We start from the raw sequence: 26344 nt of genomic DNA, 5'->3' as shown, positions 1-26344 counted from the left end.
CCTACCCATCAACCTGCGTTCCCTGCTCAGTGACTGGCAAATAGACCTTGGCATGATACAGCCTACTGCTTCTCGTACAGATTCCACCTTGGATTTTTTTTTTTTTTTTTTTATGTAAATCCCAAACACAAGAGGTATTAGAACCTATAGTACTTTGTACCGTGCTTGGGTTGGAGGTTGAGAAGAAGGAAGAAGATATTTGTTAACATTGGACTTGAACGTCTGTAGACTGTAATTTTCAGGAAATACGTATGAAGGAAGGTGGTTCCAGAAAACGGCAGTTGATTGAATAAATGAGGAAGATGAAAAGTTAGTTCTGTTGGCTTGAAGTTGGACAGTAAATGGATGTTGGCTGGTGGCGGCACGTGTTCGGACTGTTTTGAAAGAGAGAGCGGGAATTATAGAAGCCAATTCAGAAGAACAGTGCCCATGGAAGTATCTGTAGAAGAGGCATACAGCAGAAACAGTATGTCTATGAGACAGTGAATGGAGAGACTCTGTTAGAGTTGAATCATTATTTACCCTAACTGCCCTCTTCTGAATGGAATCAAGAAGCCTGAGAGAGGTTTTGGGGGCACCATCCCAGATGTGGGAACAATATTCCATGGCAGGCGGATTTGTGATTTATACAGAGTGACCAGCTGTTTGGAAGAAAAGTAATGCCGAGAGCAAAAGAGAAAACCAAGTTTTTTAGATGCAGAGGAAGCAATATTTGTAATGTGCTTGTGCCAAGAGAGATTAGGAAGCAGTATAATCCTCAAAAGAGATATATCATTTTGCCTAGAAATCGGAGTGTCACTAAAGATAAGCATAGGAGGAGAAGAATACTTTTTGCGAGATATAAGACAAGGCTGAGTTTCAGAAGGGTTGAAATCAACTAAGTTGTCTTTGCCCCACTGGAAAATTACCTGAAGATCGGCATTTAAGGAATTGGTAGCAGATTTTCTAGAAGTTGAAGCTGATTGAGCAGGACAAGTTTTCTCAAAATGGAAAGTGGAATGCAGTTTACTTTCATCGGCAAAGCTATGGATAGGATTTCCAGTCAATGGAAGAAGGTCATTAATATACAAGAGGAAAAGAGTGGGGGAAAGAACTGAACCTTGGGGGAGACTGGCATTAGTGGGAAAGTTAGAAGACAGAGAGCCATCTACCATCACCCTCAGTGAGCGATCAGAGAGAAAACTGGATAACCAATTACTAAAAACAGTTGGGAAACCATAAGATGGAAGCTTGTTTAGAAGACCTTTATTCCAAACACGATCGAAAGCCTTTGAGATGTCAAGAGCAGGCTCTTATGTTTCACTAAACCTTTTCCATTGAATTAGTCCATTAATGGGTAACATAAGCCAGAACATCAACAGTGGATCGACACTGACGGAATCCATATTGGCGATCGTTGATCAGACGGAAGGTTTCTAGGCAGTTTAAGAGTTGGCGGTTATTTGAATTCTCCATTACTTTAGAAAGAGTAGAAGTAATTGCAGTGGGATGATAATTGGATGGGAGGGATTTGTCACCCTTTTTAGGAACTGGGTGGATATGGGCAAATTTCCTAGCAGAAGGAAAAACACCTTTGGAATAAGAAATTGAAAAAAGGCGGCAAAGAGTAGGAGTAAGTTCAGGAGAACAGGTTTTGAGAACAAGTGGAGAAACACCATCAGGACCTGGAGCTTTCTTAGTATCAAGATTCGTCAAAATCCTTCTTCCATCCTTTTGATGGAAGACCACAGGAGGCATTGAGTGGAGGTTTTTGGGATTGGTGGGAGGTGTTTGACCAAGATCATTAATATATGAGTTGGAAGAAAAATGGGATGCTAGCAGGTCAGCTTTATCCTTGGCTGAAGTGACAACAGAACTATCTGGTTTGGACAGAGGTGGCAGCAGAGATGGTCCAAAGTTGCGGCCAATAGCTTTAGCAATGGACCAGAATCCTTGGCTACCATTAGGACAAGAAGCAAGTTTTCTATTCTTAGCCTGTTTAAACTGTAGTTTGGACTGTTGTTGCGAGCTTTTGTGTAGGCAGAAAATGAAACTGAAGAATTAGAAACAAGCCAATTACGATATGCAGCAGTCTTCTCTTGAACAGCCTTAGCACATTTATTGGAAAACCAAGGTTTAGATAAAGGACGAGATTTTAAAGTGGGTGTGGGATAAAGGATTCCATTCCTGCAAGAATAATTTGACTGAGACGATCTGAGCAAACGTTGACATCAGAAGTTTTGAAACAGTAATCCGACCAAGGAAAAGAAGAAAAGAAATCTCGCAGGTTATCCCATTTTGCATTCTTGGAATGCCAAACAACACGAGGTTGGGAATAGCCATGAGATAAAGCTCCATTGGAGAAGAGACAATCACCAAGTTGTGATTTGAAGTGCTTAAAGGACCTCTCACTTCGACAGTGTACTTAAAAGGATTGTTTGTGAGAAAAAGATCAAGCGTGTTGGCTGTATGATTTGGATTGTCCAGTATTCTTGTAGGTAAATGAACAATCTGTGCAAGGTCATTAGTAATTGCAAAAGCCTCAGCATCTCGACCAGCTGGGTTGGTGTGACTAGAAAACGGAAACCAGCTGGGGTTGTTAACATTGAAATCACCAAGGAAAATTACCTCACAGTTATGAAAGTTGGACTGGGGAAAGTAAAGTTGCAAAGAGATGAAGTCAAAAAGCTCCGAGTGATTAGTGGAGTTGGGAGAACGGTAGAGACAAGAGATGAATTTTACACAGTGAGGTATGGAGATTTTAAGCTAGAGAAGATCAAAGAGAGTAGATTGTTTCCAAACAAGTTTGGAGATATTGTCTCCTTGTTGAACTCCTTTCTCAGTTTTAAATTTGCTACTGCCTTTGTCTAGTCTAATAAAGGAGGTAGCATTCTCATATATTTTCGTAAAACTGATAATGTTATGGGATGTCTATGCCTTGCCTTTCCATTTCCCACAACACTGTCTTATGCTTTATGGAGTGAAATGCCTTTTCATAATCCACAAATGCCAGGCATATTAACCCCAAGGGCTCACATCTGGTGAGTATGGGCTTGGCAAAACCAGGGACCTGAGCTGGATGTCATTGTTCTTCTCTTTCTTGGTGATTCCTTTCTACTTCTCTCTCTCTCTCAGGTTAACTCAGGAATTTTTTTTTTTTTTTTTGGCTGGTGCAGTATAAACAGGCTTCCTTGTACTATATGGCTGATGATGATGATAATAATAATGGCATTTTATATTCATATGCTCCATTAGCTGTGATATTATATGAAGGTGATCCATAGTTGAGAATCCTATCCTAAAGCCAGCTTTCTCTTGGTTGATTCTCATCAAGTTTTCTTTCTAATCTGTTAGCAAATGCCCCTTGTGAACAACTTTTAGATGTGTAACAACAAGCCAATTGGTCTATAATTTCCATTTCTGTTCTGTCTCCTTTCTTAGTCAAAATTATGGCTTTATTATTCCACTCCTTAAGTATTGTCTCTTCCTCCTAATTTTAACAAGATAATTGACATAGCAGTGCCCACACCAGCAACCTCCAGGAAACATGAGGAAAAGATTAGGAAGTCAAGATATGTTGCATATTGGACAAGTAATGACCATTACAATAGCCATAATCCTGTAGAATAGTGAGAGATTTCCTTAACCAACATTAATAATAACAGTAATAATAGTAACCAGAAGCAATCAACTACTCCGTGCACTTGGTACCAGTATCCATTGAGGGACAGAAAAAACCTCATAAAGGAGAAAAAGTATTATAATAATAATTATTATTCTTATAAAAAAAAATTTTTTTTTTTCTTCAGGGATACTCTCACTGGAGTCTAATATAGAGTATCAGTGAATGGCTTATGGCCTGCCTCTAAATGGCAACGGATGGGAACTAACCATTGAATTTCCAAGTGATCTTTTGCTGGCATTTGTTATGTGGTCAGTCATAATACAACACTAAAGCCATAAACCTACAGAACATTCATGACTTGGATAGGCAAAGATAGTGCAACACACAACAAGAGTGAATTGTAGGGTGATTCCTTGAACTGCTTATGATGTCAGAAATACTTACATGCCCTTGAGGCAAGCAGTGGTACCTGGAAGCTGTCTTCCAGATGATTTTCTTGGAAGCAAAGAGGCTATTCTATAACTGTCTTTCTTCAGTTTGAATCTATGCCCCCTCAGATTTGTAATCTGAGCAAGAGGAAGAATCCCATCAGCATTGAGCCTGCTCAATCCATTCAAGACCTCAATCAGATTGCCTCACAGGTGCTTAGTCTTCAGAGGCTTCAATTTGCAGAACTTAAGCCGTTCTTGGTAAGAGCACTCCTTTGTTCCCTTCACCAGTCTTGTTGCCTTTCTCTGTACTTGTTCTAGCAACTCGACATCCTTCCTAAAATGAGGCTTCCAGACCTGTATGCAGTACTCAAGGTGTGGGCTGACCATTGCATTATACAAGGGTATAATAACCTCCTTATCCCTGCTCGCAAAATTCCTGTATATCATTAACAAGACCCCATGACCTACACTGGCAGCTTGTGTGCACTGCTTAGAAAACTTCATATCTGACTGCACAATTACCCCCAGGTCTCTTTCATTTTCCACTATCCTGGGTGTAACATCACATAGTTGGTACATTTCCCTGCGGTTACTGCTACCCGTACTTAGAGCAGTACTTTGTATTTGTCAATGTTAAGCTTCAGTTGCCACTTCTCAGCCCATCTACCCAACTTTTCCAGATCCTGTTGCACAACATAAAGTCATTACTGTTATTAACAACCCAGCTAACTTTTGTATTGTCTGCAGACTTTGACATTAAGCTTGATATACTTTCATCCCTATCATTGATAAATATACAAAACAACAGTGGGGCCAACACCAAAACCTGAGGGACACCACTAATAACATTAGTCCACTTAGAGCAGTATCCATTGATTACCATTCTGTCTTCCTCTACTCAACCATCCTTTTATCCATTATAGCAACTTGCACTTAATGTGATACTGCCCCAATTTGTATAGTAGCCTTGCATGTACAACAGTATCAAAAGCTTTCCCGAAATTCAAGTATATGATATCGAAATTATTTTTTTCATCCAGTTTCTTTGTGACCACATGATAATATCCAATGAAATTGGTCAGACAAGACTTCCCCTTGACAAACCCATGCTGTGTATGAATTATTACTACTGTCTTGTCTAGATAATCCTGCAATGCTTCTTTAACCAGTGACTCCATTATTATTTTCCCTGGAACAGAAGTCAGACTAACAGGTCTGTAATTACTCGTGTCACCCTTTGATGATCCCCCTTTGTGAATTGGAGATACATTTGCACATCTCCAGTCTGTGTGGACTTCCCCCAAGTCCAAGGATGCTCTCATAATTATGGCTAAGGGTTTGCTTACTTCCTTTGCCATCTCCTTTAATATAACTGGATAGATCCCATCTACCCCCAGGTGCCTTATGTTTAACATCAATATTTCTCCACTTTGCTCTCAGTTATTACAAAATCATGTAACACCTTTTTTGAGTTTGATAAACATCTGGCCCTCTCTTCCTTGAATAACTGCACATGTGAATGTAGATGCAAAATACTTATTTAGTTCGGCAGCTATCTGAGAATGATCATCTACAGTCGAACCATTTATATCAAGTGGACCAATCTGATTCATCTGCTTCCTTTTAGAGTTTATATAAGTAAAGAAGTCTTTGCTGTTTTTCTTTGCATCCTTTGCCAAAGATTTTTCATAATCTGCCTTTCATAAACTGCATAACCCTCCTCCCTTCTTGTCCTGTCTATCCTTTCTGTACACATTGTACCCCCCAAATTCTAATTCTGCATCTTTTATATCTGAGTGGCACCACATCTCTGATATCCCAACAATATCTGCCTTGGATGTCTTAACCAGCAATTCAAATTCATCAAATTTATTTACTATACTCCTACCAGTGGTGTTCATGCAAGTATACATACACTCATTCTTACTCTTAGTTACTCTAACACAGCCCATGTATTTACTTGTTTCATGACCCCCAGCAGTTCCGGAAATCTGCAGCAACTGGCTTTCAGGGCTGCTGCTCATTCCAATAGAAGCAGTGCAAGGATCATTTCAACCTCTGCCTGTGGCTTCTGTTAGTCTGTGAATTCCCCTAAGCTAGCAGTTTTCCTATCTACCTAATATTGCCTTGATTGCATCAGCAGATATTCTTGCACCCCTTCTATTTAAGTGTATCCCATCCCTGTAGAAGCAGTCTCTTCTGTTAACAAGCACAGACCCTGCTGAGAAAAATTCTACCCATTGAGCCCTGCACAATCTCTCCAGGGCCAAATTAATTGATAAGGCTCTCATCATATACTCCTCCTATAATGTCTGGACAGGATTGCAGACAATTTGAAAATTAATCCTAACTCCCGACTTTTTTTCAGCCTTGACCTATTAATGATCTGTATCTCCTGTCAGGTATGATGCAAGGAAGCAAGCTTATACAGCATTGGCCGAAATTTAAAACAGAAGAAGAAACAGTAATCACCAAGAAAGGGAAGAATGATGATATTCAGTACAAGATGTGAAAAAATATTCAAGTTTTTCACATCTTGTACTTAGATTTCAGTAAAGCCTTCCTTCGTTACTACACCACATATGTGATTGTATAAATTGGTGCAGTGTAGCTTTAGGGGCAAGCTACTATTATGAATAAACAGATTGTAGTAGTAGTAATAATGGCAAATTATGCAATAAAGCAAGCTTACATAGCATCATCCAAAAAAAAAAAAACCCTGCACAGTTCATCCATTCATACTCTCCAACAATTTATCTATTTCTTTCTTTAATTTTTTTTTTTCCCATCCACTTCTACAACAACAGGTTGAAATCTGTTCCTACAATCCACCACACGCTGGCTGAAGGAAAGCTTCCACACATCTATCCTGCAGCCATCCTTCCTCAGTTTGAATTTATGCCCCCTCATGTGGCACCTCCATAGCCAGGTGGGCAGGAGCAGCAGTGCGTAGCACACACTTCTTGATTAGACTGGGGTTCAAGCCCGTGACCACCAAATACAGAGGTTGTGGGAAGGTCAGGGAATTACCATCGCATATCCCCAGAGCAATATGGCTTTAGTTGCTAATGCTCCTAAAACCAAACAACAACAACATCCCCCTCATGTGTCTAGTCTCAACAAGTGGAAGAATGTCATTAACATTTAGCTTACTCAATCCATTCAAGACTTTAAACACCTCAGTCAGGTCTCCACATTGGTGTGTAGTCTTGAGATGCTGCAATTTGCAGAACTGAAGCTTCTCTAGGTAAGAGCATCCTTTTGTTCCCTTCACTAATCTGGTTGCTCAGATCTGCATCACTTTCTAAAGTGAGTCCTTCAGATCTGTATACAGTACTCAAAATGTGGCTTAAACATGCCGTTATACAACGGGATAATCAACTTCTTATCCCTGCTAGTAAAGTTCCTCTATATCATTGACAAAACCCCATGAGCTGTTATAGCAACATGTCTGTACTACTCAGAGAATTTCATATCTGACTGCACAGTTTTCTCCAGGTCTTTTTTCATTTTCCACTAACCTGATTTGTAGTACCACACATTTGATAAGTTACTTTGGGATTACTGCTACCCACATGCAGTATCTTGAATTTTTCAATGTTAACCTTCAATAGTGTAAAAAAAATTATGGAAATCCTGAAGTCTCGAAACTTTATTGGACATCGTAGACAGACAATTTGTGTAGTCAAGACCCGCAATTAGTGGGTCTCCTACACAAGTTCTGTCCAACGTGTTAAACTTCAACTGCCATTTCTCAGCCCATCAACACACTTTTCCTAGATCTTATTGCATTTTGTTGATCTAGATCTTGTAGTTCACCCTGATTACTGTCATTAACCAAACTTAAACATTAAGCCTGATATACCTTCATCAATATCATTGATAAATATAGAAAACAAAACAATGGGCCCAGCACTGAACCTTGGGGAACTCCACAAATAGTATTAGTTCATGAAGAGCAGTGCCCATTGATAACCACTCTTTGTACTAGCTTTAGTAGAGGCATATGATACAGCATCAGCCAAAAAAAAAAAAAAAAAAAAAAAAACCCAACCCTTCCCATTTCACCCATCCATTCACTCCAAAAGTTTGTTTAGTTCTTCCTTGAATCTATTTAAGCTATAAACTTCAACAATGACACGAATATCTTGGATTCAGCGTAAAGTCTCTGGGGACCTCTCCTGAATCCAAGGATGCTCTCATAATTATGGCTAAGGGTTTGCTTACTACTTTATTTTTCCTTTAATATAACTGGATAAATCACATCCTCCCAAGGTGCCTTTCTTATGTTTAACTTCAACAATTTCTCTTCCACTTTGCTCTCAGTTATTACAAGATTATCTTGCTTACTGCCTGGGGGTGATTGTGCAGTCAGGCATGAAGTTCTCTGAACAGTACAGACAGGCTAGGGTTTATTTGGTTTTGTAAATGATATGTAGAGATTTTGCCAGCAGGGGTAATGAGTTAATTATTTCTCTGTTTAAAGTAATGGTTATTTCACATCTTATGCAATGCATACATTTCTTGAAGCCTGATTTTGGAAAAGTTGTGGATCTTCACGTGCAGTGAAGAGCAATGAGATTAGTGGGGGGAACAAAAAGATACTGTTACCAAGTAAGACTTCAGTTCTACATATTGGAGCATCAGAAAACTAGCCACCTGCAGGTAAGTCTGATTGAGTTGTTTTGAATGGTTGGGGTAAGCTAAATGTTAATAGTATCCTTACTTCTGCTCAGGCAACCCACATCATCAATTTATTTACAATACAATGTAAATAGGGAAACAATATACATATGAACATGATTAAAAGAAAGTTTTTGTGAGTAAATAAGCAGTTCTGGAGTAAAAATTCTGATATAAGAAAAGTCTGTTGTATGAGTGAGAGCCAAGTCTGTTTTCTGCTCTTTGGAAAATGACAGTAGGAGTTAGTTGTACAGATTCATTAAGGATTTTGATGATGTACTGCCAGAATTGAATTTTGGGTTTCCCTTGTTTCCTATGGTCATTTATTGGTTTATATAGAGAAAGTGAGATGAAGTGGGCTGCTGGAAGTAGAGTTGGTGTCCTAGCCATATCAATTGGCTTTTCTGTAGAGTCGTTACCAAAGGTTCTTGAAGACTTTCTTCTAAAATTATTGCATTGGTAATAGGACCCCCAGGAGTACCCTGATAAAATTCTAAGGCAAGAAGTGCCAAAACTATTGATGATATTAGGAGTTTTTTTTAGTAGAAACATTCCAGGTTTGTGCACCATAAAGTAATAACGACAAATTAGTGGCTTTTATATAATCTTATTTTCGTATCTGTAGTGATTAGATCGGATTTCCATATATTGTTTAAAGTTGAATGAAATGCAAAGCCTTGTGCTTTCTTTTAACAATATTTAGTGAGTCATTTATGAATTCACCTAGGTAGAGAAAATCTTTTACTTTTTATAGTCTGTTTAATTGAAGAGATCCTTCTAATTGATTTATAAGAACTTTTGTTTTGCTACCATTGATCTTTAGTTCAAAGATTTCTGCCTTTTTTTTTTTATGAAAATCCCAAACACAAAAGGTCTCAAAAACCTATAGTACTTAGTACCGTGCATGGGTTGAAGGAGAAGTATGGGGAGAGGGGGATGCCGGAAACTTTGCTCTAGAGACTAAACATGGGTTTCAGCACTTCAAGCCTCCAATAAGCAAAGTGGTGGTATTTCACCGGTTGATGAAAGTCATCTACCACCTTTTAGATTTGGCAAAGTGTGTCAATGTTTTTGTGCCGATGCAATGTTGTCATCAATAAGCATATCATCTGCACAACTCATATCACCTAAGGGAAATTGACCTGTAGAATCTTCTAGGATGATCCCGAATTCATCCTCTGTTAGCCTGAAAATATAATCTAGGGTTATTATGAAGAGAAAGGGAGCTAAGGTGGCTCCCTGTAGAACTCCAGTAGTGATAGGAAATTTATTGGTTTTTTTTTACTGTTAATGAGGACCCTGGCAAAATAATTTCTCCAAAGTCGAAGGCTTTGAAGAAATCTATAAAATTAAAAATCAATGGAAGATTTTTATATTTGGCTTCAAGTAATCTTCTAATACAGCAGATATGTTCAATAGTACTGCGGTTTTTAAGAAATCTAGCTTGATTTGTGCAGAGTGGAAGAGTAATATGAGGTTCTATTTTATTTAACATCCTGTTATAAATTTTCAATGCAATTGATAGAAGTGTAATTCCTCTTATTTTCGGCTCTATTGAGTATTGGTACGAGTCCTTCTTTCCATTGTGAAGGAATAGTCCCAGTGGCCAGAGCTGTATTGAATATGTTTAAGAGTTGGTCTTTAAGTTTGGTTCCTCAATACCTAATGGCCTTGACTGTGATGCCATTGGGTCCTGCTGCCTTCCCATTTCTTTTGTTGCTTTAATGTTTTTTCTAATTCCTGTATGGTGAGGCTGTTACAATTGATCGGGAGAACATTTTAGACTACTATATTGGGTAAGGTTTTTGTGATTGTATGGCTTTGCTGGATTTAATAGGTTTTGAAAATGTTTTTACCATTCTTCCATTTCTTTTTCTTTGGTTTCGAGGGCTCTTCCATGCCTGCCTCCGATTCTTAGTTTAATAGGCTTTCTTTCTTTATTACTTAATGATCTGGCTATATTGTACATTTTTCTCATTTTATGAGTTTTCTGACAGTCTTCAAGTTGCTGACAGTAATTCTGAATTTGGGCTTCTTTATCTGTCTTAAATGCTGAACATATTTGATTATTTAATGTGCGTAACCTGGTCAGAGGATCTTTAAGTGTACATTTCCTTAGGTCTTTGCATGAGATTGTTCCTTGCACAATTGTGTTAATTAGCTAGGGCTTAAAGTACTGTTAGTTTCTCATTAAATTGCTTAGCCCTGGCTTATTGTTGCAGTACTCACCTCAGAATCCGTAATTGAAAATTTGAATTCTTATAAGACGGACAGTAAAAAGAATTAAGATTAAACTATTTAAAAACATGCCCTAAGGAGAAAGAAGTGCACAACTTTTTCCCAAGGTATATTTAATAAGGTAAGGTAATTCTGAATTTTTCTTTTATAGAAAACAACCTTGGGAAAAAGTTGTGCACTTCTTTCTCCTTAGGGCATGTTTTTAAATAGTTTAATCTTAATTCTTTTTACTTTTCGCCTTCTATGAATTAAAATTAATTATGGATTTTGAGATGAGTACTGTGAAAATAAGCCATTGTTAAGCAATTTAATGATTGTTCCTTTTTTCTATCAAGGTGATTGTGGATTGGGACACCCGTTCCCTTTTATTTTTTAGTCTTCTTGGAGTTTGTAATGTTGAAGGCTTGACTTGCAGCTTGTTGGATGGAATTTATGTTATCAGACAACGTAGAGAACAATATCAAAATTGTTCTCTAGGTTGTCTGTTAATGCTTCTTTATTGAGATATGTTGTCTAGGTTGTCTGTTGATGCATCTCTGTTTTCATGAATTTGTTTGCTTTTCTAAGATTGTTTAATTTGGTCAAATTATATTTAGGATTGTTTTTGCTAGTAGGTTTGGGTGCGCTAGGGTGAAGTTTAATGTGAGCACTGACTATTGATCTGAGTTTATCTCTACACTGTTATGAGCTCTGCAGTTTTGTACTGATCTTGTCCATTTACCATTGATTAAGATGATCATTTTGTGTTTTTGTTTCATTTGGGTATTCCCAGGTCTGTGTGGGAATATGGACGGTAAAGAGATGCCCATTTTCATTTGTGTATTCATGAAAGGTATAGTGACCTATATTTTGAGTAGTGCCAGAAACAGTCTTTCCTATTTAAGCATTGAAGTCTCCACCAATGAGATGAAGATTATGGGTAGGGATGTTGATCACATGATTTGATAGGTCTTTGTAAAATCTTTCTTTATCTATTTCTTCAGCCATTTCTGTGGGTGTGCATATATACAGGTAATCGTAGCTTTTGGATTTGAATTTAGCGAAATTGAAATTATTCTGTTTGAAATACTTTGAATAGAAGATAGTTTATTATAGAATTGACAAGAATTCCAACACCCCTGATGGCACCTCCGTAGCCAGGTGGGAAGGAGCAGCAGTGCGTAGCACACGCTTCATGATTAGACCGGGGTGCGAGCCCGTCACCACCAAATACGGGGGATGCAGAAAGGTCAGGGAATGACCACCGCATATCCTGGAGCAATATGGCCTTAGTTGCTAATGCTCCTAAAAACCAAATAACAACAACCAACACCCCTATTTCCAGATTTGTCAGTAGATAAAGGTCTATTTGTTGTTTCCGGATATAATTTTGTTTTCTCTAATTTTAATTCTGTTTTCCATCAGTGTTTTTGAATACAGATTACATAGAGGTATTCTGCATTTCAAAAAGGTGTGGACATTATATGTAGATATAGTTAATGGCATTTTCCAGAATTTGTTTAGAGTATTTGTTCTTCCCTTTATCAACCTGTCTACTACCCGAAGGGCTTTAGCCTACAAACTTCATATTGAGAGAGAGAGGGTTTGGGGGAAGTCATAATGAAAAAAAATTTATATTGATGAAGGATAGTTGAAAAAATTTAGGGAAAAATTATTATTATTATTTCTCCCTGATTGTGGGTTCCACCTTGTGACGGGTATTGCTACCAATTACACAGGGTGGTTGTTATTATGTCTGGTGTTACTGTTGGTCTAGGAACTCTCTGACTATCCTACAGGTGTTCAGGATTGCGACTTTCTGGAGTTCCTTGCAGGTGTTCGTTGGGAGACCTATTTCTGCTAGGTTGTTATGTAGGGTTTTTGGCACCATACCTGTGGTTGACATGATGATTGGGATGGTCATAACTTGTAGCATATTATTATTAGCCATATGGTGCAAGGAAGCCTGAGTCTTGTGCTGCACCAGCCAAAAAAAAAAAAAAATTCCCAAGTTACCCTGAGAGAGAAAGAAGTAGAAAGAAATCACCAAGAAAGAGAAGAATGTTGATATCCAGCTCAGGACCCTGGGTGTGCCAAGCCCATACTCACAGATGTGAGCCTCTGGGGATTATACAAAGTATTAGAAGGCAGTGACAAGTGGGAAGTGGGTTTTTTTTGTTATTATAAGCTTTCTCTCTTGCTTAATTTGCCTCTGCTAATACCTTTCACCATGTCCTTGCTGCTCATGTAGTTATCAACCTATAGCCATGCAAAGCTTCCCTGCAAAATGGAAAGTCTTTTTCTTTTTTTTTTTTTTTTTGTGGCTTATGCTGTTATAAGCTTGCTTTCTTGCATCATATGCCACTACAAATGCTAAGTTAAACTATAAATAAAACCCTGAACAGAAACATGCTTAACCCCTGGAGTTTCAATGAGGTTGTTCAGATAATTTTCACGAACCACACTGTCTAAATTGTTGTTTTTTCAGCATCAGCTGTGATTTGTCTTATTTATTTTTTTATTATGTATAATAAAAAAAACAAGATTTATTTTTTGTATAATGATAATGTTTCATCCTAAATATAATGCAAACTAAATATATATTAATTTCATTACATTATAATCCATATTGTCATATTGCTGTTCTCATGATGTGGACTACTGTACTTGGGGTAGCAATGGGTGCAACATCATTCATGTATATATTTCCTTATGGTTACAATAAATATTGTATTTCTCCCCCCCCCCCTATTTATAATTATGTTGTCATTAGCAGATTGTATTTTAATTATATGCTAGACTTAATTTTAATTTTAAAAATTTAATGCCATTCTAGGAGTTTAGAATCTTTTTTGTATAATAAAGCCAATGAACTTCAGGAAGATATCAGTCTTAAGAGATTTGATCTCCAAGTTGCACATATCCACTTAGCTGCAGTCAAGGCTCAGGTAATAAAACTTAAGTTGTGATATTTCTTGCATATTTGTGTTATATATAGAACTCTGATTTTAGCCTCTTCATCCACACAATGAATCATTTAAGATTCATTGTGTGGTTCCAGCCAAATTGTTATGTAGTATCATATTTTCTTCAATTTAATACACCTATTTAAAATTTAATCTGCATTTGAGGTGCATTTTATTTATTTATTTTAGGAAACTTATCCAAAGAGCAGTCCTGAAGTTTTTACTATTTTAGTGAGATATCATGTAAGGTTTATTGATACTGTTTTCAAAAGCTTCTTTAATTAAAAAAATATGAAATAAATGAAAATTGAAAAGTAGTTATGCTTGTGTTTGCATTCTTTATTGTAATATGATGTGAACTGATCTCCTTGAAAAGTCTCGAGCTTTGTATAGATACAAATAATGAAAAAAGAATTAATTTTCCAGTGGGATATGTAACATGAAATAATTTGACACAATAAACAAAATGAGAAACTTCAAAACTGACTGTTTATCAAATTAAATTTTAAAAGCCCCCATAGCAAGCATGGGACAGGAGAAAATCACAAACTACATATGTATATATACAGGGAAAGGGGTGTGGAATCTAAACTGATCCTAAGCCTATCCAGGGATATAATCGCAGCATTTGTTAAAATTTGATATGCTGATCTGACTTTTCCTTATTGAATAATGCCCAAACACCTGAAACATGTTTCCATTTTATGTACAGAGAATTTTACGGAAGAAATAAATCCAAATTTCATTTTAATGAAATCTGCAATGGCTCAACATAACTGTCTAAAGACCCAGTATGAGATTTTTATGAAACTCCATCCACTGAGAGTCAGGTTATTACATATGGATAGATATGGTAATGACAATAAGTGCTTTACTCATTTGCAAACATCCTAAAAAACAAGCACAGTTAAAAGGTACGAAACCTAACTATTTCAAAATTGGGATGCTCTGAAAACTTAATTTTTATGGTTCTGATTACCCCATCCAGATAGCAAAAAATTTCTTCTCCAAATTAATGTTGTTGGATGGAGAATTAGCTCTTCTGATACTGTTTTATTTAAGATAAAGTTAAATGGTACTTAGAGGAAGCATTTTATAGTTAAACTGAAAGTACTGTCTATTTTCTCATAATTAATTTATAGCAATGTCTTAATTTCTCTATTACTCTTCTCTTAATCTGTATTTATAACCTGAAGTTCATAAGAAAGATAAAAGTGTAAGTTTAACTACATTAAAAATTTAACCTATGTCCTGGGGAAGAAGTGCACTACCTTTTCCCTATTGCCATCCAGAAAATCGCTATGTAAACATGAAGAACCTAAAATGTATGTAAATGAGAAGAACTAAAACTGTAGAGTTAAAAGTCAAGAGTCTAAATGGAAGACTTTAGATATGTTCATTTTCAGTTGGCTGAGTAGTATAAGTGAAGGCAAGATTTGTATAGTTTTAATTTCCCGTGGTGCGTCACGCTAAACACGTGGAAATTTAAGGTGTATTGGTGGAAATCCTGCTGGTAGTCTCGTTAATATTTCAAGTTACATATTATTGTGTCGATACTGTTCTACTGCCAAGGCTTCATATTGAAGTATCCTATAATTGGAATTTAATTTAGTTAGAGTAATAGTGGAGTTAATTAACAGGTTATGGTTATGACTGTGCATGTTGTGTGAGTTCAGTGCCTGATTGAATTGGTTGGTTTTAAAACTATTGTAATGGTAGTATTCTCTTGTGTTCGCAGTTTTAGATGACCCGTATTATGGCACCTCCGTAGCCAGGTGGGCAGGAGCAGCAGTGCGTAGCACACGCTTCTTGATTAGACCGGGGTTCGAGCCTGTGACCACCAAATACGGAGGATGCGGAAAGGTCAGGGAATGACCACCGCAAATCCCCGGAGCAATATGGCCTTAGTTGCTAATGCTCCTAAAAAAAAAAAAAAATAACTAACTAACTAATGACCCGTATTTGGTAGTGTTGTTACCTATATAACAGGCATTGTAACCTTGTTGACATTTAATGAGATATATATTATACTGTTGATGTCTTCTAATTTTGTATTTGTAAGTCTCTTTCTATTACTAAGGGAGGTTCCCAGTTTATTATAAGAAGAAAAAATTAATGTAATTCTGTGCCTGGAAACCTTGAGCGATGGCCTTCCAACTTTAGTTCAGTCCGACATCAGGAGGTAATATTGGCTCATCTGCGAATAGGTCACACAAATATCACTCATGGTTTAAGAGAAGAGATACCCCCTCAATGTCATCACTGTAATACAATGCTGTCAGTGAAACACATTCTGGTGTTGAATGCACAAAATATACAAGAGAACGCCACAATCTTTGCACTTCAGCCACAACAAAACATCCTACACTTACCTCACTTTTAAACAATGAAACAAATGTCTCAAGCATATATAACTTTCTCAAGATGATTAAAGTATATCACCTCCTTTAGTTAGCTAAAAGAAAGAAGAAAAAAAAAATACTTTCTAGTTCCTTTTTTCCATTTTCTCTATTTGAGAAGAAATGGCATGCATAATTATCATATGTATGGCACACTATGGTCATAGTTGCCGATGCGCCCAATAAATCCCAAAACAAACAAAACAAACTTTGGTGCACTGTGTATAGTCCTTTGGCGCCTCTGTAGCCAGGTGAGCAGGAGCGGCAGTGCGTAGCACATGCCTCTTGATTAGACCAGGGTTCGAGCCCGTGACCACCAAATACGTAGGATGTGGACTGTTCAGGGAATGATCACCGCATATCCCCAGAGCAATATGGCCTTAGTTGCTAATGCTCCTAAAAACCAAATAACAACATCGTATAGTCCTTACTAGTACTGTTGCTGTGAGGATTATTAATATTTTTTATTGTTGATATAGTGTTTTGAATCAACTGTTTTGGGTATTTCCTAGCTATAAACATTCTTTATTGTCATTTTGGGTGCGAGAGTACACGTGAACAGGCGAAGTTTTTACGGCTCCTCTTGATAGAGAAGTTTTTGCTTTTTTTTTATTGACTTAAATTGGCATATTAATTTATTTTTTAGAGTTGCTTTATATTCCTAGTAACAATACTTTAGTTTAATTTGAATTTAGTTAAAGATTTTGTAGGTTATTACTTAGTATCGGTAAGGATAACAAATCCATGTGTTGTACAATTTTTGCAGCTCCCACGAACACAAAGTTTTTAATTATATTTAGTCGCTTTATTGACATAATTGTTAGAGTAAATTATTTTCCATTAGTAACGTATAGACCTAGTCAAGCTCCGTGATTTATTTTGAATTTAGATAGCACGATTCAGAAAGTAAATAATACCTTGTGTCCGTAGATTAACCGTTCGTAACTTGCCACCATTGTTATACAATACAACGTGTGCACCAAACTAGATAGCGTAAGGTGTAATGGAAAACTAGATAGTGAGTATAGTAGTATCAATAAATCAGTAAAATTTATTAATCTTATTAAATTTAATTGTCGGTTGAATTGTACTTTATTTAACTAAATAAATATAGTGACCTAGTTCTTACAAACGTAACATCATAAATTAATACATATATGTTGACAGGGGATAAGAAAGACATAGTGTAACTCGGAGATAATATTCAATACCGAAATACATATATATATATATCTAGTGTTATAACTGCATTGGGATATAAGTTTAGAGTTATATTTTATATTGGAATTTTATTGAACTTGAATAGAAATCACGACTGAGACCAGAGCAGCAAAGCAAAAGGTTCAAACTAATGGAAGTGCTGTGGCTCAGAGGAGAACTGAGGGGGACAGTTGTCCTCTGAATCACAGTCTATTGAAATGCACTGCTTGTTTGTGCAGCAATCAGGAACAGGACATAATATTGCCAAGGGGAATGTCTTTGTGTGTGTGATTGTAAGGAGTGTGAGGAAATCGGGCGCCAACTCAGCATTGTTATGGGCTTGAAGGACAGGGTGGATGCCCTCGAAGGATTTAAATTGAGGGGCCCATCAAGCTCTCAGTTGCCCACAATTCCAGAGCTTGCACTTGAACATCAAGCAACACAGTGACAAACTCCAATGCAGAATGCGCTGGTCCCAAAGAAACTAGTTGTTGTAGGCGACTCTATTGTCAGGGAAATGGGGAACATATTGTGCAAAAAGGATAGATGGAACAGGACCAGGGTATGTCTGCCATGGGCAAAGGTTGATGACGTTGTAGAGCAGATATCATCTTTTAAGGGCACAAAAGGTGATATAGTTGTACACGTTGGACTAATGATATTAAGAGTAGGAGACCGGCAGAATTACTTAACAAGTACAAGTCAGTGCCTCAAAAAAGCCGTGAATTAGGGTTGAATTTGAAAGTGTCTGCAATTCTGCCCAGACATGATAGGAGGAAATATATGATGAGGGCCTAGTCGATCAGTTCGGCTCTGGAGAGATAGTGCAAGGGGTAGAATTTTTCTCAGCCTGGTCTGTGCTTGTTAACAGGAGAGACTGCTTCTGCAGGGATGGGATACCCTTAAATAGAAAGAGTGCAAGAATATTTACTGATGCTATCGAGGCAGAGTTGAGTGGGTCGGAAAACTGCTAGCTTGGTGGGATACATGGACTAATAGATTAACAGTAGCCACTGGTAGAGGTGAAAGTGATTTTTGCACTGCTTCTGTTGAAATACAATTGAGCATCAGCCTGGAAAGCAAGGCAATGGGGATTTCCAGGACTGCTGGGAATCATAGTGGAAAAAGTAAATATATGGGCTGTGTTAGGGTAACTAAGAGTGAAAACAGGTGCATGTATACTTGCATGTACACCAATGCTAGGAGTAAATAAATTTGATGAGCTTGAATTGATAGTCAAGACATCAAAGGCAGATATTGTTGGGATATTAGAATTGTGGTGTCACACAAACATAAGCAGTGCAGAATTGGAATTTGGGGAGTACAAGGTGTACAGAAAGAATATACAGGACAGGAAGGGAGGAGGGGTTATGTTGTTAGTTAAACACAAAATCAAAGGAAGTGCATCCAATTGATGTTGATGGACAATGCAGTGTTGAGTCTGTTTGGTGTGACATAAGTACTGGGAAAGGAAAAATGAAAGTAGGTGTGTGTTATAGACCTAATAAATCTGATGAGTATAATGAGCAATTGTGCAGACAAATAAAGTGGGCCAGTAAATCAGAGAGTCTTATAATGGGGGATTTTAATTTCCCAGATATTGACTGGAATTTGTGGGTTGGTCACTGATACACTAGCAAGGCTTTTGTGGATTTATTGGATGATTGTAATCTACATCAGCATGTTCGGGAGGCAATTGAGGGAGTAATACTCTTGATCTGATTATCAGTAGTGATTCTTCATGCATTAAGAATCTGCAGGTAAAGGAACCACTAGGTGGTTGTGAGCACAGTGTGTTGAAGTGGGATTTACTCAGAGGTAACTACCATCAAAGGTAAAGGGAAGGGTTTTGCTTTCGTAAAGGCGACTGTGGTGGTCTGAGACAGTATTTAAATTCTTTACGGTGGGACCAAACGAAAATGTTACCAACTGCAAATTCAAAATGGGAAGCATTCAGAGAATTAACCTTGGAAACTACTAGGCTTTTCATACCAACTAAGAAATATTGTTCAAGATTTAGGCCTAAATAGATGTCAGATGAACTAATTAGACAAGTGACATAGAAGAAAAATGCATAGGATACATAAAATAATAGGTGCTGCAGAAGGCTATGATAGATGTAAGCTGGTCTGTAACCAAGTCACAAAGGAGTTTAGGCACGCAAAGGCAGATTACGAGAAAGCTTTGGCAATTTGGCAAATTAGGGGAAGTCTTGCCTGACCAACTTGATTGGATACTATGATGCAGTCACAAAAGAACTGGATGCAGGGAATAACTTTGATATTATATACTTGGATCTTAGAAAGGCTTTTGATACTGTTGCACATGGAAGACGGCTACACAAATTGGAGCAGTGTGACATTGGAGGCAAATTGCTGCTATGGATAAAGGGGTGGTTGAGGGGGAGAAGACAGAGAGTGGCAATCAATGGACACTGCTCATCGTGGACTAATGTTATTAGTGGAGACCCTCAGGGCTCACTGTTGGGTCCATTATTTTTTTTATTTTTTATTTTTTTTTTTTTGATTTGGTAGTTGTTGGCGCATCGGCTTCTGTGGCCATATTGCACCTCCCAAGGTTTTTGCAGTACTTTGATCCAAGCCCGAGGCAGGAATCGAACCCGTGACCTTTAGGTCCATTATTGTTTTCTGTATTTATAAATGATATTGATGATGGTATATCAAGCTTAATGTCCAAGTTTGCAGACGATACAAAGGTTGGCAGGGTTGTCAAGGACACTACTGACACTATGCTGCTGCAGCAGGATCTGGAAAGGTTGAGCAGATGGGCTGAGAGGTGGCAAATGAAGTTTAACATTGACAAATGTAAAGTACTACACATGGGAAACAGCAACCCCAGAGCAACGTATCAACTCTGTGGTACTACACTGACAGTGGTAGAGAATGAAAGGGACTTGGGGGTGGTTGTGCAGGCAGATATGAAGTTCTCTGAGCAGTGCAGACGGGCTGCAAGAGTAGCTCATGGAGTATTGTCAATGATATACAGGAATTTTTCCAGCAGGGATAAGGAGGTGATTATTCCATTGTATAAGGCAATGGTCAGGCCACACCTAGAGTACTGTATACAGGTCTGGAGGCCTCATTTCAAGAAGGATGTAGAGCTGCTGGAACGAGTACAGAGAAGGGCAACAAGATTAGTGAATGGAACAAAGGGGTGCTCTTACAAAGAAAGGCTTAAGTTTTGCAAATTACAGTGTCTGGAGACTAGGCACCAATGAGGTGATCTGATAGAGGTGTATAAAGCCTTGAATGGTTTAAGCATGCTCAATGCTGATGGGATTCTTCCTCTAGCTCAGAAAAATCACCTGAGAGGGCATAAATTCAAATTGAGGAAAGACAGATGTAGGATAGACATGCGGAAATTTGCCTTTAGCCAGCGGGTGGTTGGTTGGTGGAACAGACTTCCATCCCTTGTGGTGGAGGTTGATAGCCTAAATAAGTTTAAGGCTCAGCTGGACAGGTATTTTGAACGAACAGAGGGGTGAAGTGGAAGTGGGTTTTTTTTTTTTTTGGCTGATGCTGCATAAGCTTGCTTTCTTGCATCAAATGCCTCTACTAATGCTAATGCTACTAAATGATGGAAAGAAAAAACTAAAGGAAGAAGGAAAAAAAAAAAGGAAAAACTCTAGAAGGAAGGGGATGAATCCGATTGGTCCACTTGATATTGATGGTTCAACTGCTGATGATCCTGCTCAGGTTACTAACAAACTAAATGAATATTTTGCATCGACATTCACACATGAGGAGTTATTCAGGGAGGAGAATGCCAGAGGTGTATTAAATCTGGCAGTAAGCGAGATAATCTTGTAATAACTGAGAGTAAAGTGGAGGAGAAATTGTTGAAGATAAACATAAGAAAGGCACCTGGTGTGGATGGAATCTATCCAGTTATATTAAAGGAGGTGGCAAAGGAAGTAAGCAAACCCTTAGCCATAATCATGAGAGCTTCCCTGGACTCAGGGAGGTACCCATGGACTGGAGATGTGCAAATGTGACCCCAATCCACAAAGGAGGATCAAAGGGAGACACAGGTAATTACTTCTGTTCCAGGGAAATTAATGGAGGCACTGGTTAAAACAGCATTGCAGGATCATCTAGACAAGACTTCAGTTATATCTCAGACACAGCATGGTTTTGTTAAGGGGAAGTCTTGTCTGACCAACTTGATTGGATACTATGACATAGTCACAAAGGAACTGGATACAAAGAGTAACTTTGATATCATATATTTGGATCTTAGAAATGCTTTTGATACTGTTGCACATGGAAGACTGCTGCACAAATTGGAGCAGTGTGGCATTGGAGTCAAATTGCTTTTATGGAGGCCCTGGGTGCTTAGCGATTGTGACTGAGCAACTTCTCTTTGTGCTTTCACTGCGACTTTCTGAAAAGTGAAATCTAATTTTTTTTTTTTTTTTTTTTTTAATGTTCCTCTCCTTAAAAAATCCTTTTGTTCAATAGTAGCTCTTGTATCAAAAGTACTGGTAGAGAGAAGAAAGGAAAGTTACCTTTCTTTATTTTTCATATTTAATAGACTAACTCCTAATTTCGCTTTGTCACTCCAGGCACTGCTCCTGCATCCCCGTGGCAGGGCCGGTAACCTTGGCAGAAAAGTTCATCTGCCAGGGCTAAAAGGAACCAATGTGGAACTCAATATGTTCACGTCTTTAGAACCCACAAGTTGTTGGGCAGAGACAGAAAATGAGCATGACGTGTCTCAACCAAAGAGATTAAAAACCATTTCCTCTGCGACTGAGGTTCCTGCATTCCTAATAATGCACTCGTTATCAGAACAGCCTCTTAATAAGCTATCCCCCTTTCTAATCCAAAAACAATTGTAAAATATTGCAGGGTCTCCCAAGATGGTTAAGAGACTGCAATCAGGCGACTTGGAAAACTGTCAACCATAGGCATTCTGAAAAAGTCTTACAAATGACAAACTTTGCTAAAATTCCAGTGAAGGTAACTCCCCATGCAAGCCTAAATACATCTAAGGGTGTTAGATTTATTTATACAGCTATCTAGTTGGGTCCTTTTTAATGTGACAGAGGAAGAAATTAAAGAAGAGCTTCAGGAACAAAACATAACTGCTGTCAAACGAATTATGACTAAAAGGGACAATATACTTAAACCCACCAGAAATATCATTCTCACTTTTAACAGTCCAAATCTACCCTCATCAGTAAAAGCAGGATATATCTACTTTGTCGCATTTGGTATTATATTCCTAATCCGTTGAGATGCTATAAATGCCAAAAGTGTGGCCACTCTCAAACAGCATGCAGAGGGAACCCAGCTTGTCCCAATTGTGGATCCTCCAATCACAGTCAAAATGCCAGGTAGTATCAAATGCCTTCTCTATATTGATGGAGACCATAACAAGATCTTTGTTTTTCACAAAGACATTGTAAATTTCAGATTCAACCTTGATCATCAGATCTAAGGAGGACCTGTTTTTGCAAAAGCCATGTTTTACAACTGCAAAGGGAACCATCCTGCTTACTCCAAAACATGTGAGAGGTGGCAAATGGAGAAAAACATTTTAAAATATAAAGTTGAAAACAAGGCTAGCTATCAGGAAGCAAGAAAATTAATTTCACCCAGTATACCTAACTGTACCTATTCCAGTATTGAAAAAAAATATCACACAGTAGCCACCCAAACTGATGTTACCATTCCATGTAACATATCAGTCTCCGACTGGGCTCGAGCTGTCCTCTCTCAGCAAAGTCCAATACCCTGAAGCACTCAGACCAAGCAAGTAATACGCCTCTTATGATTCCAGTAAAATCTCCTCCTCCAGTGATTGCTACTACTTCAAATAATCCTAGTTCAATTTCAAAAAAGATTATTCAGGACACATCGACGGATGCAGAGTATTCATCCAAACAGGAAGATCCAATTTCTGGAAATGTTTGTAGAAGAAGATATGGACACAAGTCACCCTACCTTTCCACAAACCAAAGCCAGAACGGCATAAGACAGCTACGTCAGGTACAGCTTCTTCTAAATTCAAATAATGCCGCTTATTTTACAGTGGAATTGTAGAGGCTTTCGTGGCAACATTGACATTCAGTACTTAATTAAGATGCTGCTGTCCAGTGGGTTTCTGTCTGCAAGAAACCTATTTAACTACTCAAATTTCTGTATCCCTAAAAAACTACTCCATCTATCGAAGAGATCAGAATACATCTGATTCTACTCATGGTGGTGTAGCTATTATGATTAACTCAAAGGTCCCTTCTAGCCAAATCATTCTCCAAACCCAAATTGAAGCCGTTGCTGTGCGTCTGATTACTCAGATTGTATTTACACTAGTCTCAGTCTATCTTCCACCTACTCTTATAATGATCTTGAAGAACTTCTAAAACAGCTACCCTCCCCTGTATGCTTGCTATTGAATGACTGGAAACAGACTTCTGCAATTGACCTCTCGATTTGTTCCCTGATACTGTTTACAGTCATTCAGTGGTCCGCTATGGATGATCCCATGCGCAGTGACCATTTTCCAATTGTGTGTGACCTGCCCATTACACAACCACCATTAGACCAACCTTGCAAGAAATGGAAATTTTCTAAAGCCAATTGGGCGAAATTCCAGTCAGCAATCACTCTGAACAAAAAAAACTATCCAACCACAGCCTATAGATAAAGTAACTGATTATATCACATCCCGTCTTTTAAATGCAGCTAAATACTCAATTCCATTATCAAAACCCCCAACCCGATGTCACTTCAACTACTGGTGGAACGAAGAGTGCATGAAAGCAAAGGATAAAAATAAAGCATTAAATTTATTCCCTCGCTCTCCAACCACAGCTAATCTAATTAGCTATAAGAAACTAAAGGCAAAAGCGCAGTTCATTTAAAGGCAAGCCAAAAAAGATTCTTAGACTCTGTTTGCATGTACTATCAATAGAAATACTGACTCCAGATTAATATGGAAGAAAATTAGACAGCTTTCACTGTCTCGAGAATTGGGGAAGGAATGATTGGAAACTTCCAATTTGAAACATGGGAAAGATCGCTCCAGTCCTAATAGTTACAGGCCAATCTCCCTGTCAAGTTGCCTTGGTAAAATTCTTGAAAAAATGATCCACAGCTGACTCACTTGGGTCATTGAAACTCAACATCTACTGAGTAATTGTCAACATGGCTTTCGCAAAAACAGGTCCTCCTTAGATCTGATGATCAAGGTTGAATCTGAAATTCGGAATGCCTTTGTGAAAAACAAACATCTTGTTATGGTCTCCATAACAAGATACTACCTGGCAGTATGGCATTCTCAGTGACCTACATAATCTTGGTCTACAAGGCAACCTGCTTATATTTATTAAGAACTTCCTCCAGAGCTGCTCTTTCCACGTTCGATACCAAAATTCCTTTTCTTCTACATTCTCACAGGAAGGAGTGCCACAGGGGTCTGTATTGAGCGCAACCCTATTTGCCCTTAGAATTGATTCCATTACAAAAGAACTTCCAAATACTGTGGAAGCTTATCTTTATGCTGATGATCTCTCTATTTCTTGCCATTCTCAGAACATGAGATCTATTGAGTGGCAATTGCAGATATCTCTCAGTAAAGTTCATAAGTGGGCCGAGCTCAATGGATATCGTCTTTCCCATCAGAAAGCAGTTGCAATCCACTTCTGCAATCAGCGTGAATTGCATATAGACCCTGAACTTCGGATATCAAATTCCACCATCCCAATTGCCAACAATATTAGATTCTTGGGATTGATCCTTGACAGCAAGTTAATCTTCTTTGAGCACATTAAAGTAATATGTACTACCTGTCTGAAAAAGCTGAACATGCCAGAGCTCTACCTGTCCATTCTTGGGGAGCAGATCGTACAACTTTGCTGCTCTTATATAGAGCACTGATTAGATCCTGTTTGGATTATAGTGCCCCAGTTTATGATTCTGCCCGAAAGAGTGTATTACGCTGGCTTGATCCTGTACAACACAATGTGCTGCGGATTGCTCTTGGTGCATATAGGACATCTCCAACTCATCTATACGTGAGCCCCATCTGTACCTCTGCAGAAAAATGTTACTACTTAAATATGCAGCCAAAATACAAAGTTGTTCTCCACATCCCATTCAGCCTTACCTCTTTAACCCACCATTTCACAATCTCTGTTTAAATAAATCAAGTAAAATACGACCAGCAGGCCTACAGCTCCTTGAAATAGCACAGAACTGGAATGTTCCTCTCCACAATAGGCAGCAGATAAAAAAAAAAAAAAAAAAAATTATTCTCACCCACTATGGACTACCTTTCCTCATCCGACCTGTGATACTTATTGTCTCCAATGGGGAAAGAACCGTCTGCAGACTATGAATGTGCAACAGCTGCATGCTAGCAATACTCAAAGCTTATATTGACTTCTTACCTATATATATACGGATTGTTCCAAATCTCATTCAACTGTTGGTGCAGCAGCAGTGTTTCCCTCTACCATCATATCAGCTTTTCTTCCACCTGAGTACAGCAACTTTTCAGCAGAACTGTATGCAATACAATTAGCCCTAGAAAATTTAACTCTTCACCCATCCGTAAAATATTTAGTTTATACCGACTCTCTCAGCTCAGTTAGAGCAATGCAGAACCCCTCTCATAAGGATCACCCTCTTTTAAATCATATCAGGAATTTTCTGTTGAAAATTGAAGATAGCCAAAAATTAGTAAACTTTTGCTGGATTCCAGCACATTCGAGTATTAAAGGAAATGAACTGGCTGATATTTATTCTAAAAATCCATCAACTTTAGACCTTAACCACTGTCTTTATTCCAGCCTCTGATTATAATATCATAATTCAA

At 38.1% G+C, this 26344-nt stretch overlaps 1 protein-coding gene across 2 annotated transcripts in view; it reads left to right on the top strand.

The window, feature by feature from the left end:
- Positions 1-26344, top strand: part of Stacl (SH3 and cysteine-rich domain-containing protein) — an 876542-nt gene that overhangs the window by 418838 nt on the left and 431360 nt on the right. For both annotated transcript variants that reach the window (XM_090388808.1, XM_090388807.1), the window contains exon 9: positions 13772-13883. In XM_090388808.1, coding sequence (XP_090244934.1) covers positions 13772-13883 — 112 coding nt within the window. The remainder of the gene's footprint in view (positions 1-13771; positions 13884-26344) is intronic.

This window comes from Mastigoproctus giganteus, chromosome 14 (assembly GCF_048544385.1).
Source record: "Mastigoproctus giganteus isolate SK-2022 chromosome 14, ASM4854438v1, whole genome shotgun sequence".
Taxonomy (NCBI): domain Eukaryota; kingdom Metazoa; phylum Arthropoda; class Arachnida; order Uropygi; family Thelyphonidae; genus Mastigoproctus; species Mastigoproctus giganteus.
The sequence above is the reverse complement of the archived record's forward strand: the minus strand, read 5'-3'. Positions and strand labels throughout refer to the sequence as shown.